The sequence below is a fragment of the Marmota marmota genome, unplaced genomic scaffold (assembly GCF_001458135.2).
Source record: "Marmota marmota marmota unplaced genomic scaffold, marMar, whole genome shotgun sequence".
NCBI lineage: Eukaryota > Metazoa > Chordata > Mammalia > Rodentia > Sciuridae > Marmota > Marmota marmota.
In genome coordinates, this window is record NW_026000174.1 from 43,838,097 (window position 1) to 43,852,751 (window position 14,655).

General features: G+C 35.6%; 1 protein-coding gene across 1 annotated transcript in view; it reads right to left on the reverse strand.

Annotated features, from left to right (window-relative positions):
- Positions 1–372: 372 nt before the first annotated feature.
- Positions 373–14,655, reverse strand: part of Cstf3 (cleavage stimulation factor subunit 3) — a 79,013-nt gene continuing 64,730 nt past the window's right edge. The window contains exons 12-21 of the mRNA XM_015477745.2: positions 13,628–13,744; positions 13,195–13,269; positions 10,991–11,134; positions 9,891–9,993; positions 5,954–6,023; positions 4,667–4,862; positions 2,485–2,638; positions 1,684–1,778; positions 1,507–1,567; positions 373–1,085 (exon numbers count right to left, since the gene is read on the reverse strand). Of these exons, the coding sequence (XP_015333231.1) occupies positions 883–1,085; positions 1,507–1,567; positions 1,684–1,778; positions 2,485–2,638; positions 4,667–4,862; positions 5,954–6,023; positions 9,891–9,993; positions 10,991–11,134; positions 13,195–13,269; positions 13,628–13,744 (1,218 nt within the window). The 3' untranslated portion in view covers positions 373–882. The remainder of the gene's footprint in view (positions 1,086–1,506; positions 1,568–1,683; positions 1,779–2,484; positions 2,639–4,666; positions 4,863–5,953; positions 6,024–9,890; positions 9,994–10,990; positions 11,135–13,194; positions 13,270–13,627; positions 13,745–14,655) is intronic.

A 14,655-nucleotide genomic window follows, 5' to 3' on the forward strand; every position in this document is an offset into this window, starting at 1 on the left:
CTCAAAACATCAAAAAATGAAAAAGGGCTCAGAATGTGGTTCAGTGGTAGAACACCACTGGGTTCAATCCCCAGAACTGGGGGGAAAAAAAAAAGAAAGAAAAAGGCTGAATAATATAAAGTAGCTATTGTAAATAAAATCTGAATGAAAAATTAGAAAGAGGGGTTGGGCTTGTGGCTCAGTGGTAGAGTGCTTGCCTAGCACATGCGAATCCCTGGGTTTGATCCTTAGCACCACATAAAAATAAAGGCATTGTGTTGTGTCCATCTACACCTAAAAAATAAATATAAAAATAAATAAATAAATAAATAAAATAAAGGTACTGTGTCCAACTACAATCGAAAAATAAATATTAAAAAAAGTGTAGAGACATGTTTTTGAAATCCTTTATTTTCTAAAGGACTGTTTTAAAATTTTAAACTACAAAACAGACTCCATACATTCTGCCATAAATAAAAACAAACAATAAGGCAGGACTCTACATAAGCAAACCGAGAACAACTGTTTTTCAGAAAATGTGATAAAATGCTTTACAATCATAAGCCATCCAGTTTTTAAAATAAAACTGTGGAAAACTCACAAATCTTCAAGCGGGACATACAAGACACCCTTGAAGAGGGAACAAAATGTGGTTCTGCTGTTTTGTACTGTTCTCACATTTTTGAAAACCTAATCTTGCTTAGAGCATAGGTCTGTTCCATATTCTAAAATTCACATAAGTTTGTCTTTTTCTCAAGAACCATATGATAGAGGCACCAATGACAATACAACTTTGTTTCCAAGAACCTTGTAACAAAGTATTGTCTCTTTTAAACATATGACTTAAGAGGCAAAAGGGAATCCTGGGTAAGAGTTTTCTCAGAGGCAGGTTTTGAGCCTGCTTCATCGAATTCGCTTCTGCTGCCGCGCTCTGTAGATGTCATGGACAGGGGGGACAACAGCTCCCTTTTCTTCATCTTCATCTGAATCCTCGTTGGGCCTTTTGACAGCCTTGGTGAGTACGGCGTTACTTTCCACTGGACCATTGCCTTCCACAGCCAGCTCTGGGGCCCCACCAGTAATGATCCTCACGGCTTCCTCAACAGCTGCAGAAACAGCAAGAAGACTGTTGGACAGTGTTTAAGATCATGCTACTGTGAAAGAATGAGCATGTTCTACTTTGGATACTTATTAGCTCATTTCTTGGCTTATTAGCACAGCAAGGTAGTATTGCTGATTCTAAACTAAGGGAAAAGACCAAAACTCTATTAAAACTAATTGTTTTCACAAGCCAGATTGGATAGTACATGTTCACATGGATAGAAAAGATAAGCTTATAGGACATTTTACTTAGAATCTGAATAAGTAAGTCTCTCTGTTCAAGAGAGTCCAGCCCACTCCTGGGTTTCATTATACTTCTGCAAGTTGGCTGGCTGGTGGGAGACTTCAATAGCAAAGAATAACCAGCTCTCCTGCCTAGGAGACAAGAATGTGAATAACTCTGAAAATGGAGTTCTCATTACTCACTATTTGGTATCTTGCATCTTCGGAAAATTTCCATCAATTCATCCACTTGTACAAAAGGACCCTATTTTGACACATAAATTTTAATTACCAGTTACTGGGAAAGTTAAAATAGTAGGAAAAGCATACAATGGGTCTAATCCCTAGAGCCAGTATATACCATGAAAATAGTGAACAAACCTGGAAACAGATAGGAGGAGGGAGAAGTTTCATCAAAACGACAGCTGCAGGGGGCACTGGAAATACTCCACCAGGGACAGGGTGTAAACCTGGAGCTGTGAGAGAAGGAAAGCATGACCCAAGTGGGATGGAAAAACTTCCGTGCAGGTAAGAGCTAAAATGAAGTAACTCGCACATAATGATTTTCTAGGTTTCTATTTTTTGTTCTGGTCTTTTTAAAATATGCTGTCAGTGCTTAACCCGCTTGACCAACTCAAATGGGTGAGACAGGAAATGCATTCTCAACCCTGTGGCCACCTGGAAACAGAAAAGTGACAAGTGACTTTGTGTAAGGAAACCCAGGGGCTGAGCTGAAGTAAGTTTTTGTTGAGGACTTTCTGAGCTGCACATGTCACTTGTTCATCAATCCTATTTAAAGGCAGTTAATCAATAGCATATTTAATCAGAAGGGCCTTGTTTAAAAACGATTTAGAGGGGATACTATTAGTAACTGAATAAATACCAAATAACACCACCAAGGTAAGTTTCCAGATATTCAAGTGATCTGCACCTACAGCATTTTTGAAAACTAAGTATCACTACCAAAATGGGTTACTGGAATCTGGACCACAGAGTTTTGTTTTTTTTAGGACATTCTTAGTTTATCTGGTTCAAAGATTACTACCAAGTCACTTGTCACAGTAACCCTAAGTCTAATAATTAACCTACAATGGAAAGGCCATGTTACTTTCCCCCCACACCTTGGATTTAAATCCACAAACACACCGAAGCCTCGGTGCTGGATCTGAAGTCATGGCTTACGTGCTAAATGCCGTGGCTGAAATGGAATCATCTGCTGGGTGTCTGGTTTAGGGTATTCTGGTTTTCTATCCACTTCATCTTTCAGAACAGGCACTATAGAAGGAGCTACAACTGGGTCTGGAATTATAGCTGCTAGCTTAGCACGGGAGACATCCTGAAAATGCAGAACAGAAGAATCCTAAACCTGAAAAAGGGTCTTATAAATTGTGCAGTTCTACAATCTTGAGGATACAGTGAGAATAATTGGGTTAAAACCACAGAGAGAGAATAGAGAGAGAAGCAAGAAGTTTAATGATGATAAAGATTGTTACTTAAAGGATAGCTACTGACTCTGAAGACTTGGTGTTTTATGACCTTACCCTGACCCCATCTAAGGATCACTAGATTGTATCACCACATAGGTGACAGGAGACAAATTTCTCAAGCTCTTGTGGGAGAGGTTGTAAGATGACAGCAAACATAGGGGTGATTTGGAAGAAAATTCAAGATTTTAGATATTCTTTTGACCCCTCTTTTCCATTAGAATTGAACACATCTGTCTGTTTCTTTAGGTGAGAAGCTTGGTTAGGGGAGGTCCTGCTGCATAAAGGTACAAATAAAAGGTTTGCCAGCACCTACACTCACGAGTAAGATTTTGCTAATGAAGAATGATTCCCAACATACTGCTGCGGGGAAAAAGGAACATATATATTAAACAGCCACCATTTGTCAGTTTTCCTCCTGACATCTCCATTTTATAGAAGGGACTAAAGCTCAAAGGGCCACATTTCTCATAAGAAATAGAGGTTTGGGAGCCTGGCATTTGACCTCAACCAATCCAGAGGCATCTTTTCAGTATACTGTCAGGTCTGAAAATGTGTTAACAGGCCCTGTCCCTTTTCACTCTTCTCAAATTTGCTCAGACAGTTGGTGACATCTGGTATTATATAGGCAAATCTAAATGACTAGGGACAATGGGAACTGCTTTTCTCTCTGACTTGCATGTACATAACACATCACTGACCACCACATGAAGAAGTACATTAATTCTTTCCAAATAAGAATAGACATAGAAATACAGGATGGAAAATTCATATTCAACAAGTAGTTATTTTCATTAACCTTAATTTTCATTTTCATCTTGGGAAAGTTCAAATAGCCTTGTTCTAATAAAGTAGTCTTAAAATGTCTTTGCCTTTTCATTAAGGATCAAGAAGCAGAAGCCACTTATTCTTGAGCAGTGATCCCATGAATACTAAGACTCCCCTGGTTGAGAATAGGAACCAGGGACTGGCACAGAACTAGGGCGTCCACTAAAGAAAATGTCTGAAGCTGAATCATGGGGTAATTTTTCTCAGTTTTAATATGGTTCCAACACAGAGTGAGACTCAGACTAAAAGAGGGCAGTGAGAAAAAGAAGAATGATGGTCGAGAATACCCTAAAGCTAGCTGGCTTAAAGCAATCAAGCGAGGACTCTGGTGTATCCATCTTCCCTTTGGATTTCCAAAATCTTGATCTTTGTTCACGTGGGACAGAAAGATCAAGAAATGATTCTTTTCTCAGCAAGGGCTATTTCTGGTGCTTCATAAACATTACATCTTTCCTCCTGACTTAAACAGGTTCCTGGACCAGATTTGATTTTTATGGCTCAGCAGTCTACATAGGAGAATTCCATTCCTATTTGAGCCTATTCCCCTGAGGCCACTGAAGGAGTGCTGTTTTAAGGCTATAAATCTCTCAGGATATTTTATGAATTGAACAAGTTGTCATGTTTCCTCATTATGTTTTACTGAGTAGAACAGAAACTACATTTGGTTTAAGATCTATCAAAACACATTCATCAATTAGAAAAAAGTAGTACCTAAGATGATATTCAGAATTTTTTTTCTTTCCTTCATATACTTTTCCACCACTCACAGGACATAAGATGTAAGGCACAGACAATTTCAGGAATAGAATGAAAGTATTTGTTAAATCTCATTTTTCAATTATTATTTTATTCAGCGACTTTTGATACTTGATGTTTCATAAACCAAGAAAAATCAGTGAATCTTTTTCTTGTTTATTTTTTGCAAATCTGTTCTAAAACTAGATTAATTGATGTTTCAGAATTTACTCATTTAGAATGTTGGTTATCCATAAATTCTTCTAAAACATTGGAAAAACAAAAATACTACAGGCACCTTGATCCTTGGTACATACCTTATAACCCAGTGCCTTTAGTTCACTTGCAGAGCAAGGATATAAATCCATAAACTTATATCTGTCTACCAGCAAAGCTGTTTCTTTGCCTTCGTACTCTTCTTTGAATGCTGTAAACCGTCTTTTTTCCACTTTGAGTATACTGGCGAGATCACCAATATTACTTTCAAAAGCTAGAAACCGGGCCCAGATTTCTCTATAAGAAAAGAAATATAATTAATACTTGGTTATTCTGGTTTTAGGGCAGGGAGTCCATTTATCAAAGAGGAAAAGAAAAAAAAAAAAAAAGCCTGAATCTCTCCCCCTTTCTTCTTGAATTATAAAAAGCTCTTTTTTATCATAAAAACTTCCAAACTATAGAAAAAATGGAAGAGTATAATGAATACTTATACCATTACCCAGATTTAATAACAATATTTTGCCATATTTGGTTGATCTTATTTTTGAATGTAAATTATAATACTTTACCCTAAATACTTGAAATTTTCAGTTGTTTCTTATTTAGCATACTTTCCTATTCTTTGTGATCCATAAGAGACACTTATCTTAGGGTAAACTAAGTGGAAGAGTTGGAAAAGGAATCCAGACAGATTTCTAATTTCTTCTGAATTTTGTTTAGTGGCATGAATTATAAATACATTTTCATCTTTTCCCCATGAATGTAGATCACTCAGGACAAACTTGTCTCATCATTGTTCCAACGATCAACAGTAAAGGTCTGAGATTACTAAATGTACAAAAGAATATATTGAGTACCTACGATATACCAGGTACAGGGCTATCAGAAAAATCCTACACTGGTAGGTATTACTGTGACTCAGAAAGTGAGGATTGGTGAGGTTTAAAATATGCCCAGTGTCTATGTGGGCTGAGCTGGAAATTAAACCCAAGACCCCAAAGCCTTACTATTTCTACTGTGTTGTTCCTCTGTCTGATATGACTGACAAGAGTCAAAATCACAAACTGGGGGCACAATATATAAAACAAACTTTCAATATGTAAAACAGTCTGCTTTGGATTATTGAGGTAAAAACTTCCGAAGTCCTCATTCATATCAATTTCTAGAGATATAGTAAACTAGAAAGACATTAAATATTTAATAATAAATTAGGAAGGCACTCTCAAAACAATTCTAATCCTTATGGGAAAATAATCAAGTTATGAAAATATTACAGGTAAGTAAAATGAACCTTGGGAGAGAAGGGGACTCTATCTCCTAAAGGCCTACTCAAGCAAACATTCACTCCTAACTAGAGGATGAAAGCTGTCATTTTCACAATGACTTACCCAGACTTCTCTGGAGGAAGGCTTCCAGATGTCAAAACTCGTTCAAACAAAACTCGGGTATTGTTGTCCTCTAGGATATTTAACAAAATTTAAATATTAAAAAAGTCAGTTTTACAATTTAACAATATATTTTTACAAGAATTATTTCAACTTAATCCTCACAAAAATCCTCTGCAGAAAGGTAACTATAGTCACACCTGACTTTTACAGATAAGGAAACTTGAGGTTCAAAAGAATTGAGTAATTTTGATTTGTTTATTGTCATTGCATAACAGAGCTGTAACTAGAAACCAGGTTTTTTTTTTTTACCTCTAGTTCAGCTCTCTGTACTACACTGCAGTTGTAATACAAGCAGTGTAATATTGGATCAAGGCGTCCTATTTGTCTTAAAAATAATGAAAATTACATGCCTGCTGACATAATAACTCAGGCTACTAACATTTAAAAAATAACAAGTTCAAACTTAGTTACAATTGAGTTTCTTTTATTTTTAAGATACCAGGACTAATCTACATTTCATTATTTTACCATCTTGTAGATAAACAATAATATCTAGACTGAGAAGCAAATAGTAAATGAATTAAAGAATAGTTGCCAGAGTAGATTAAATTTTAAGTCTTAGGAGTTCCTCTGCAATTGAAAGTGGGGAAACAAAACTTGTTAAACTGTAAGGGACTTTTTAAAATTTAAGAATACAGTAGTAAATCCAACAATCATTGAATTGTATAATTCAAATGGGTGCATTTATGATATGTAAATTATACAATAAAGTTGTTTTTAAAATAACTAAAACAGCTGGGCTTGGTGGCACACGCTTGTAATCCCAGAGGTTTTAGAGGCTGAGGCAGGAGGATATCATGAGTTCAAAGCCAGCCTCAGTGAGGCCCTAAGTGGTTAAGTACACCAGAAAAAGTAAAACTCTAGTATAGAGGGGCCAAGGTTGTGGCTCAGTGGCAGAGTGCTTGCCTAGCACACATGAGTCACTGGGTTCAATCCTTGGCACCACATAAAAAAATTTTTTTAAATAAAAAAAAATACACCTACAACTAAAAAACAAAACAAAACAAAAAAAAGTGAACAAAATTCTAGTGCAGTGACTTTTTTTTTTGGTGCTGGGGATCAAACCCAGGGCCTTGTGCATGCAAGGCAAGCACTCCACCAACTGAGCTCCAGCCCAAGTAACTGGTTTTTATTGCCTTAGGGTATTTATTCAATTTACTCCCGAGACATAAGCCCGAGAGAGAGTAAATGAATTATGCCAAAGAAGTGGCACGAACTTTATTCACAACTTTCAATTTCACATATTAAACTTTTCAAAAATGTTAAATACTGCATTTTATCCTTTTTGCTTTATCCCAAGCTTTGCTACAGATACATTTCTTAGCATCCCACATAGAAGTTACATGCCATGTTCTTTGCCTGGAATAATGCCTTTTTCTCTTTGTCTGGCTATTTCTTATTTTTCTCTCTGTTTTTGTTTTTGGTTCTGGGGTGGAGCCCAGAGGTGCACTACTACTGAGCACATCCCAGTTTTATTTTGAGATGGTCTCTCTAAGTTGCCGAGGCTGGACTGGAATCTGTGATCCTCCTGAGTCATCGGGATTGCAAGCATGTACACCATGCCCAGGTATTTCTCTTTTTTCAAGATGCAACTCATGAGGCCTTCTCTATGACACCCTTTAGAACAACACTGTCCAAAAGAAATACAATGGGAACCAAGTATGTAATTTAAAATTTCTGAGCCAGGTATGATTGCACATGCCTGTAATCCCAGCAACTTGCAAAGCTGAGGCAGGAGAATACCAAGTTTGAAGCCAGCTTGGGCAATTTAGCAGGAACCTATCTCAAAATAAAAAAGGGGTGTAATTCCATTGGTAGAGCACCCCTGGGTTCAATCTCTAGTACCACAAAAATAAAAATAAATAAAAAATTTTGTTGGTACCATGGATTGAACCCAGGGTTACTGAAACTGAGCCATATCCCCGGTACTTTAAAAATTTTTTTTTTTTAAATTTCAAGACAATCCCACTAAGTTTCTGAGGTTGTCCCCAAACTTGCAATTCTCCTGCCTCAGCCTCCCTAGTTGCTGGGATTACTGATGTGTGCCACCATAACCAGCTAAATAAATATTTTTAGAAGTAAATTTTCTGCTATTCTAGAGTAAAATGATAAATTAATTTTAATATAGTTTATTCATTTCAACATGTAATCAATAAGAAAAATTAAGAAATCTTACATTCCTTTTTTTTAATACTAAATCTGAAGTCTGGTTAAGCAATTAAATTTTGCATGTCTTTGACTTAACACCTGCAATGTGGAAAGCAGTCCATAAATGTTAACTATTTGTGATCATTATGATCATTATGACATGCAAAATTTAATTGCTTAATCCTCAAGAATTCTATGGAAGTTTTCCCTGTTCTGACCATTCTACAGATGAGAACATTGCAGAGTAAGATTATACACCTAACTTCATAACTATGCCACAGTGAAGACTGATGATGCAATTGTATTCTTAACATCAAAGTCTTCTGTGACCAGAAGAATATAGTCCTGGTCATCTTTGTATTCCTGGTCCTTAGTAAAAGAAGGTAATGAATAAATGCTTGACAGCTAGTTAGAGGAATGAAGGAACTATCTAAGATACTGAACCTGGGAAAAAACAATGCTGACATCAGATATCATGCTCATGTTAAGAAAATAGTAAGATAAATACATATACTAGTAATTATTCTAAAAAAAAGTAAAGCAAATAGTTTAAGATTAGTGAGGAACATAAACTTCATTCAAGAAAATTTATCAATTAAATGCCCTACTATCTCACTTTTTGAGGTTAAGTCTTTTCCAGAGTATAGTCACTAAACTGAAATTAAAAAATAAACATTTGACTTTTTTATACTATTTAGGATACAATGATACTATCTTTTATATGTGCTATATTTTTCTTAAATACTAAAATTATTGATATATGCTTATAATATCTCATTCTATAATCATTTAGATAGGGCAGAGGGATGGGATGGTAAGGGAGGGGGCATGGGGTTAGAAATGATAGTGGAATGTGATGGACATTGTTATCCAAAGTACATGTGTGAAGACATGAATGGGTGTGAATATACTTTGTGTACAACCAGAGATATGAAAAATAGTGCTGTATATGTGTAATAAGAATTGTAATGCATTCCACTGCATATATAAATTTTAAAAATTAACTAAAAAATAAATTAATTAAAAAAAAGAAGTTGCATATCCTGGACTATAGGTAACTAGACTAAATTTTATACACACACACATATGGATGAATGAATTACCTAGCACAAAACCTGGCACATACTAGGACCTCAATAAAAGATGGCTGTATTATTGTCATTATAACAGCAGAATAAAAATCAAAAGAGGCTAATGAACATAATATCCTTTAAAATTTCTTTCCCAGTAGCCTCATGTAGCCTTTACTACGTGGACATCTCTGAGTATTGGTGGCTAGAGTTTTTTTTGTGTGTGTTTTGTTTGATAATGCTGGGGGTCAAACCCATGGCCTTGTAATGTTAGGCAAGTGTTCTACCACTGAGCTACATCCCCAGCTGACGAGGATTTATTTTTGTCAGTTCTTGCCCAGGAGATGAGAAATGAGTTGCCCACAGTCAGAAATGAACATCAACAACTCTGTGTCTCTTAACTCTTGACTTTGTAGCTTTATCCTACTTATAACAAAACTTTGCTGATCAAAGGCCATTCTGAAGTCAAAAGACATCTATCATTATTCAATAAATATAAACTCCTGGTTGATAGGCCACAAATATTTCTTGGGTGGCTATCAAGTGGGTGGTTTTGATGTGATGTCAGAATTATAATACATTCAAGAAGGAAAAACTTAGCAACATAATTTCAGATGGTTTAATATTAAGTACCATTAAAGCTTCTAGAATTAACTTACCATTGAGGTGAGAGAGATAGTCAATATAGGCCAGGACATATTCTGGGATGTCTCCATATTTCTTCAGTCCCAGCTCAAAAATCTTAAAGGCAACCGATTTGTCCTACAAGTAAAGACAGCCAAGTACTGATTTCTATGAAATGTCAGATAAAATACTAAGAATATTAAAACTACAATACCTAAATATGACAAGATATGAAAGAATTAAAATGAAAATTAAAACCATGTTAAGTAAAAATTACTAAGCTAAAAAATCAGCCAGTGGAGTTTAGGTTCAGAAATATGGGGTTTAAAACAAATAAATAAGCCAGATGCGGTGGGGTACACCTGCAATCCCAGTGGTGGGGGAGGCTGAGACAGAGGATCACAAGTTCAAAACCAGCCTCAGCAAAAGTGAGGTAAAGCAACTCAGTGAGACCCTGTCTCTAAATAAAATACAAAATTGGGCTGGGGATATAGCTTATTGGTTGAGTGCTCCGGAGTTCAATCCCTGATAACCAAAAATAAATAAATAGATAGATAAATAAAATAGAAAACAGAAATATGGAGTTTACGCTGGGCATGGTGGCACTTACCTGTAATACCAACAATTTGGGAGGCTGAGGCAGGAGTATTACAAGTTTGAGGCCAGCCTTGTAACTGGCTTAAAAAAAAAAAAAGGTGGAAGGGGTGCTGGAGATGTAGCTCAGGGGCAAAAGGAAGGAAAGAAAGAAGAGAGGGAATGGAGGAAGGGAGGGAGGGAGAGAGGGAAGCATGGCAAAGCTTGCTTGTAGTCCCAAGTGCCTGAGGCTGAGACAACAGAAGGAATTGAACCAGAGAGTTCATGGCTTCAAGGTCAACCTGGGCAACACCGCAAGGTCTATCATTTTCAAAGAAAAAAGTAAAATAAAAGGAAATTTGGAGTTTAATAAGGCATAAAGCCATAAATTAGCAGGCAGCTAGTGATTTGGATAACATTCCACATCATTTTACAAATAAACACTTTTCCTTTATGAAATGAATTAAAGTTTAATGACAGAAACTAGAACTACTTTTCTTTTAATTAATGTTTTCAGATAAAGAAGACTACTTCATCTTTATATATGTATTTCAATATTTACCTTACTACAGTAATACTCCATGAGTGCTGCAGTAACATAGACATGGTGGCGGGTTCTGGTATCTTCTCTTGCTTTTTTAAATATCATTCGTCCAGATTTGATACCTTCTGCTCTCCTTGCAAATTTCATATATTGAATATATACCTTTGCAAAAAAAAATACATATATATATATACACACACACATATATATATTTGTGTTACAGAAATTAGGCAGAATGTAATCTCTGTAGCATCACTAGCTTACCTGATTCCTATGCTAATGATTCCAATAAGAAAGCAATCCTCAACACCCAAAAAATTAGAAAGTAGGATTATAGAAGATGCATTATTTATAAACTACTTTTTTCTGTTATTAGAGATGCATGCTAATTAATGTGTTTTTGTTTTTTATTGAGATATGATTCATATATCACAAAATTCACCATTTAAAGTATATACTCCAGTGTTTTTTAACATAATCAAAAGGTTGTACGATCATCACCATATAATTCTAGACAATGCAAATTAAATTTTAAGGGGCAGGGGCTGGGGTTGTGACTTAATGATAGAGCACTTGCCTAGCACATGTGAGGCACTGGGTTCAAGTCTCAACACCACATATAAATAAATAAAATAAAGGTCCATTGACAACTAAAACAATATTAAAAAAAAATTAAAGGGGGAATTCCATTCCCAGTACAATAAATAAATAGATAGATAAATATTGGGCTGGAGATGTAGGTTAATGGTAGAGCACTTACCTAGCATGCACAAAACCCTGGGTTCAATCCCCAGAACCAGAAAAAAAAACAAAAAAACAAACAAACAAAAAAAACAATTAAATACACAAAGTTGGATAACTAATAAAGTAAAAAAATTGATGTGGTACAAATTTGTTTAAAAAATTAATAGGCTGGGTGCAGTGGAGTACCTTTTTAATCCCAGCAGCTCAGGATGCTGAGGCAGGAGGATTGAAAGTTTAAAGCCAGCCTCAACAACTTAGTGAGGCCCTGAGCAACTCAGTGATCCTGTCTCAAAATAAAATATATCCTTAATTGCCTATATATATAAAGGGCTGAGAGTGTGGTGCAATGGTTAGTGCATCTGAGTTCAACTCCCAATACAAAAAAAAATTAAGTATATAAATTTTAAGAAAAAATGTGAAAGTACTCGAAAAGACTCCATTAGTGAATTATAATATCTATAAAATTCAATGTTTGATTTAATGCTATATATTTTATAATGTATGTTTAACTTTGCATTTTCTTGGTTTATTTAGAAGGCCCACTATTTATTTTCCAAAGATCATAGAGTAGAACTTCACTGATAAACTATGACCCATTTTATACCTAATACCTTCAGAGTTCCCTACCCATAATGAATGTGCAATGTTTTTTTTGTTTTGTTTTTTAATGAACTAATGACTGTTAGCAGGGACCTGGTTAGTTTGGATGGGTGGATGGATGGATGAAGTATATGAATTCTTCAAGGAAAGGAATTTATTGAGTTTGTCATTTTATTACTGCAGTATAGCACAATATACAGATGCCAGCAATTTTTGCCAGATATATCAGCCGAGTTAGTTTTTAAATGATGACTAAATGTAAGCAATTAGGGCAGTAGAATCCTAATATAAATATACAAAAGAAGCAGTATGGTGTAGTTGGTGTAAAGCAGTGGATCTAGTCATAGGTCTCTACCTTTCCCATCCACTGGAAGAATGGCATTGCACTTCTGCAGAACCTCAGGGCTTTGGAACTATTACTATAGCAAGAATCAGGATACAATAAGTTTGTCAAATCCCTTGCTGGAATGTTCATTTCTCCTATCTCTATTTATTTAAAAAGAAATATTTATTTAGTAACAAGTATGTGGCATAAAGTGGCTTCTAACCATGATCACAAGGAAAGGGTTACAGAAAGCACCTCTGTAGCTTTTTCATACTGCAGCGTTAAAAAGAAAACCAGAGTAGAATTCAAACCAGCATTCGACAGCAACTCTGATGGGAAAGTGATGGCCAGGAGAGGGGTCACATAAGGGAATTTTGGGGAAGGTGAAGGAAATGTTTTGTATCTTGATTGTGATGGTGTCCCATGACTCAATGTTGTTTATCAAGAATCATATAACTAGACAAAAAAAAGAGTATATTTTACCATATGTAAGTTATCTTGTTGTTAAATCAGACTGTCAAGGTAGAAAAGAAAGATTTGTAAAGTTACTCACCAAGGTGGGGTCAATATCCTCAATTGCCAGAAGTCTGTTATATATACTGTGAACCTTCTCATACTTCATGCGACTCTGAGGTGGTAGAGAAGTGTGTATATATATATGTATATATATGTGTATACACACACACACACACACACATATATATATATATACACACACACATATATATATATATACACACATACATACACACAAATCCATGCAAGATTTGAGCTCTAAGGAATACAGGAGCTGTATCCCCACCCCCATTGCAAACACCAATGGCTCCTGCACTGAGCATAAATAAATATAAGCTAAGAACTAACAACTGTTCACTCTGTAACATTTCTGGCTAACAAAAGCAATATGCCAGCAAAGAAGTGTACAGAAAAAAAATTAGTCATGCAGTAAAAAACTGAATTATAAAGTTTGAAATATTTTTACTCACCTCTTCATAATCTGCATATGCAAAATAAAGAAGCATATTTTTCTTTAATAAAGTGCTTATGGCTCTTTCATATATATTAGCAGCTTCATCACTAAATAATTTGGCATTATTCATATCCTAGGAGATAAAAAAGAAGGAAGTATGCTTCAATAATTTAAATATAGTCAAAAGTGTTTAAAACTAATAACTGCATCTAATTTTATGTATACATATCTAAAAAAACACACACACAAGACACTCTCAGAAGTCTAACAAAATTCCAAGATTTCTTCCTATTTTTTTTGATGCTGGGGGAACCCAGAGCTTTGTACTTATTAAGCACATGCTCTACCACTGAGCTACACCCCCAGCCCACTATTATTTTTTTATTTTTTATTTTTCTAGTTGTAGTTGGACATGATACCTTTATTTTATTTATTTATTTTTTATGCGGTGCTGAGGATAGAACCCAGTGCCTGGTACATGCTAGGTGAGCACTCTAATGCTGAGCCACAACCCTAGCCCCACCACCGTTATTTTAACTTACAAGATAATCCTGCACATACTGTTGTTCATCACTTAATATTAAAAACAGCCACTATATTTTTAATTCTAAGCAATCTAATCATATGAATGTCACTAAGACTCAAATTGACATGAGTTTAAATTTTCTAACACTTGCCAGGCGCGGTGGCACATGCCTATAATCCCAGTGACTTGGGAGGCTGAGGCAGAGAATCAGGAGTTCAATGGGGCTGGGGATGTGGCTCAAGTGGTAGCGCGCTCGCCTGGCATGCGTGCGGCCCGGGTTCGATCCTCAGCACCACATACAAACAAAGATGTTGTGTCCACCGAAAAATAAATAAATAAATAAATAAAAAGAATGGTAAGGCACTAAGCAACTCAGTGCAAGATTTGACCCTGTCTGTAAATAAAATACAAAAAAAAAAAAAAAAAAAGAGCTGGGAATAAAGCTCAGTCGTCGAGTGCCCCTGAGTTCAATCCTTAGTACCAAAAAAAAAAAAAAAAAAGTAACACACACACACACA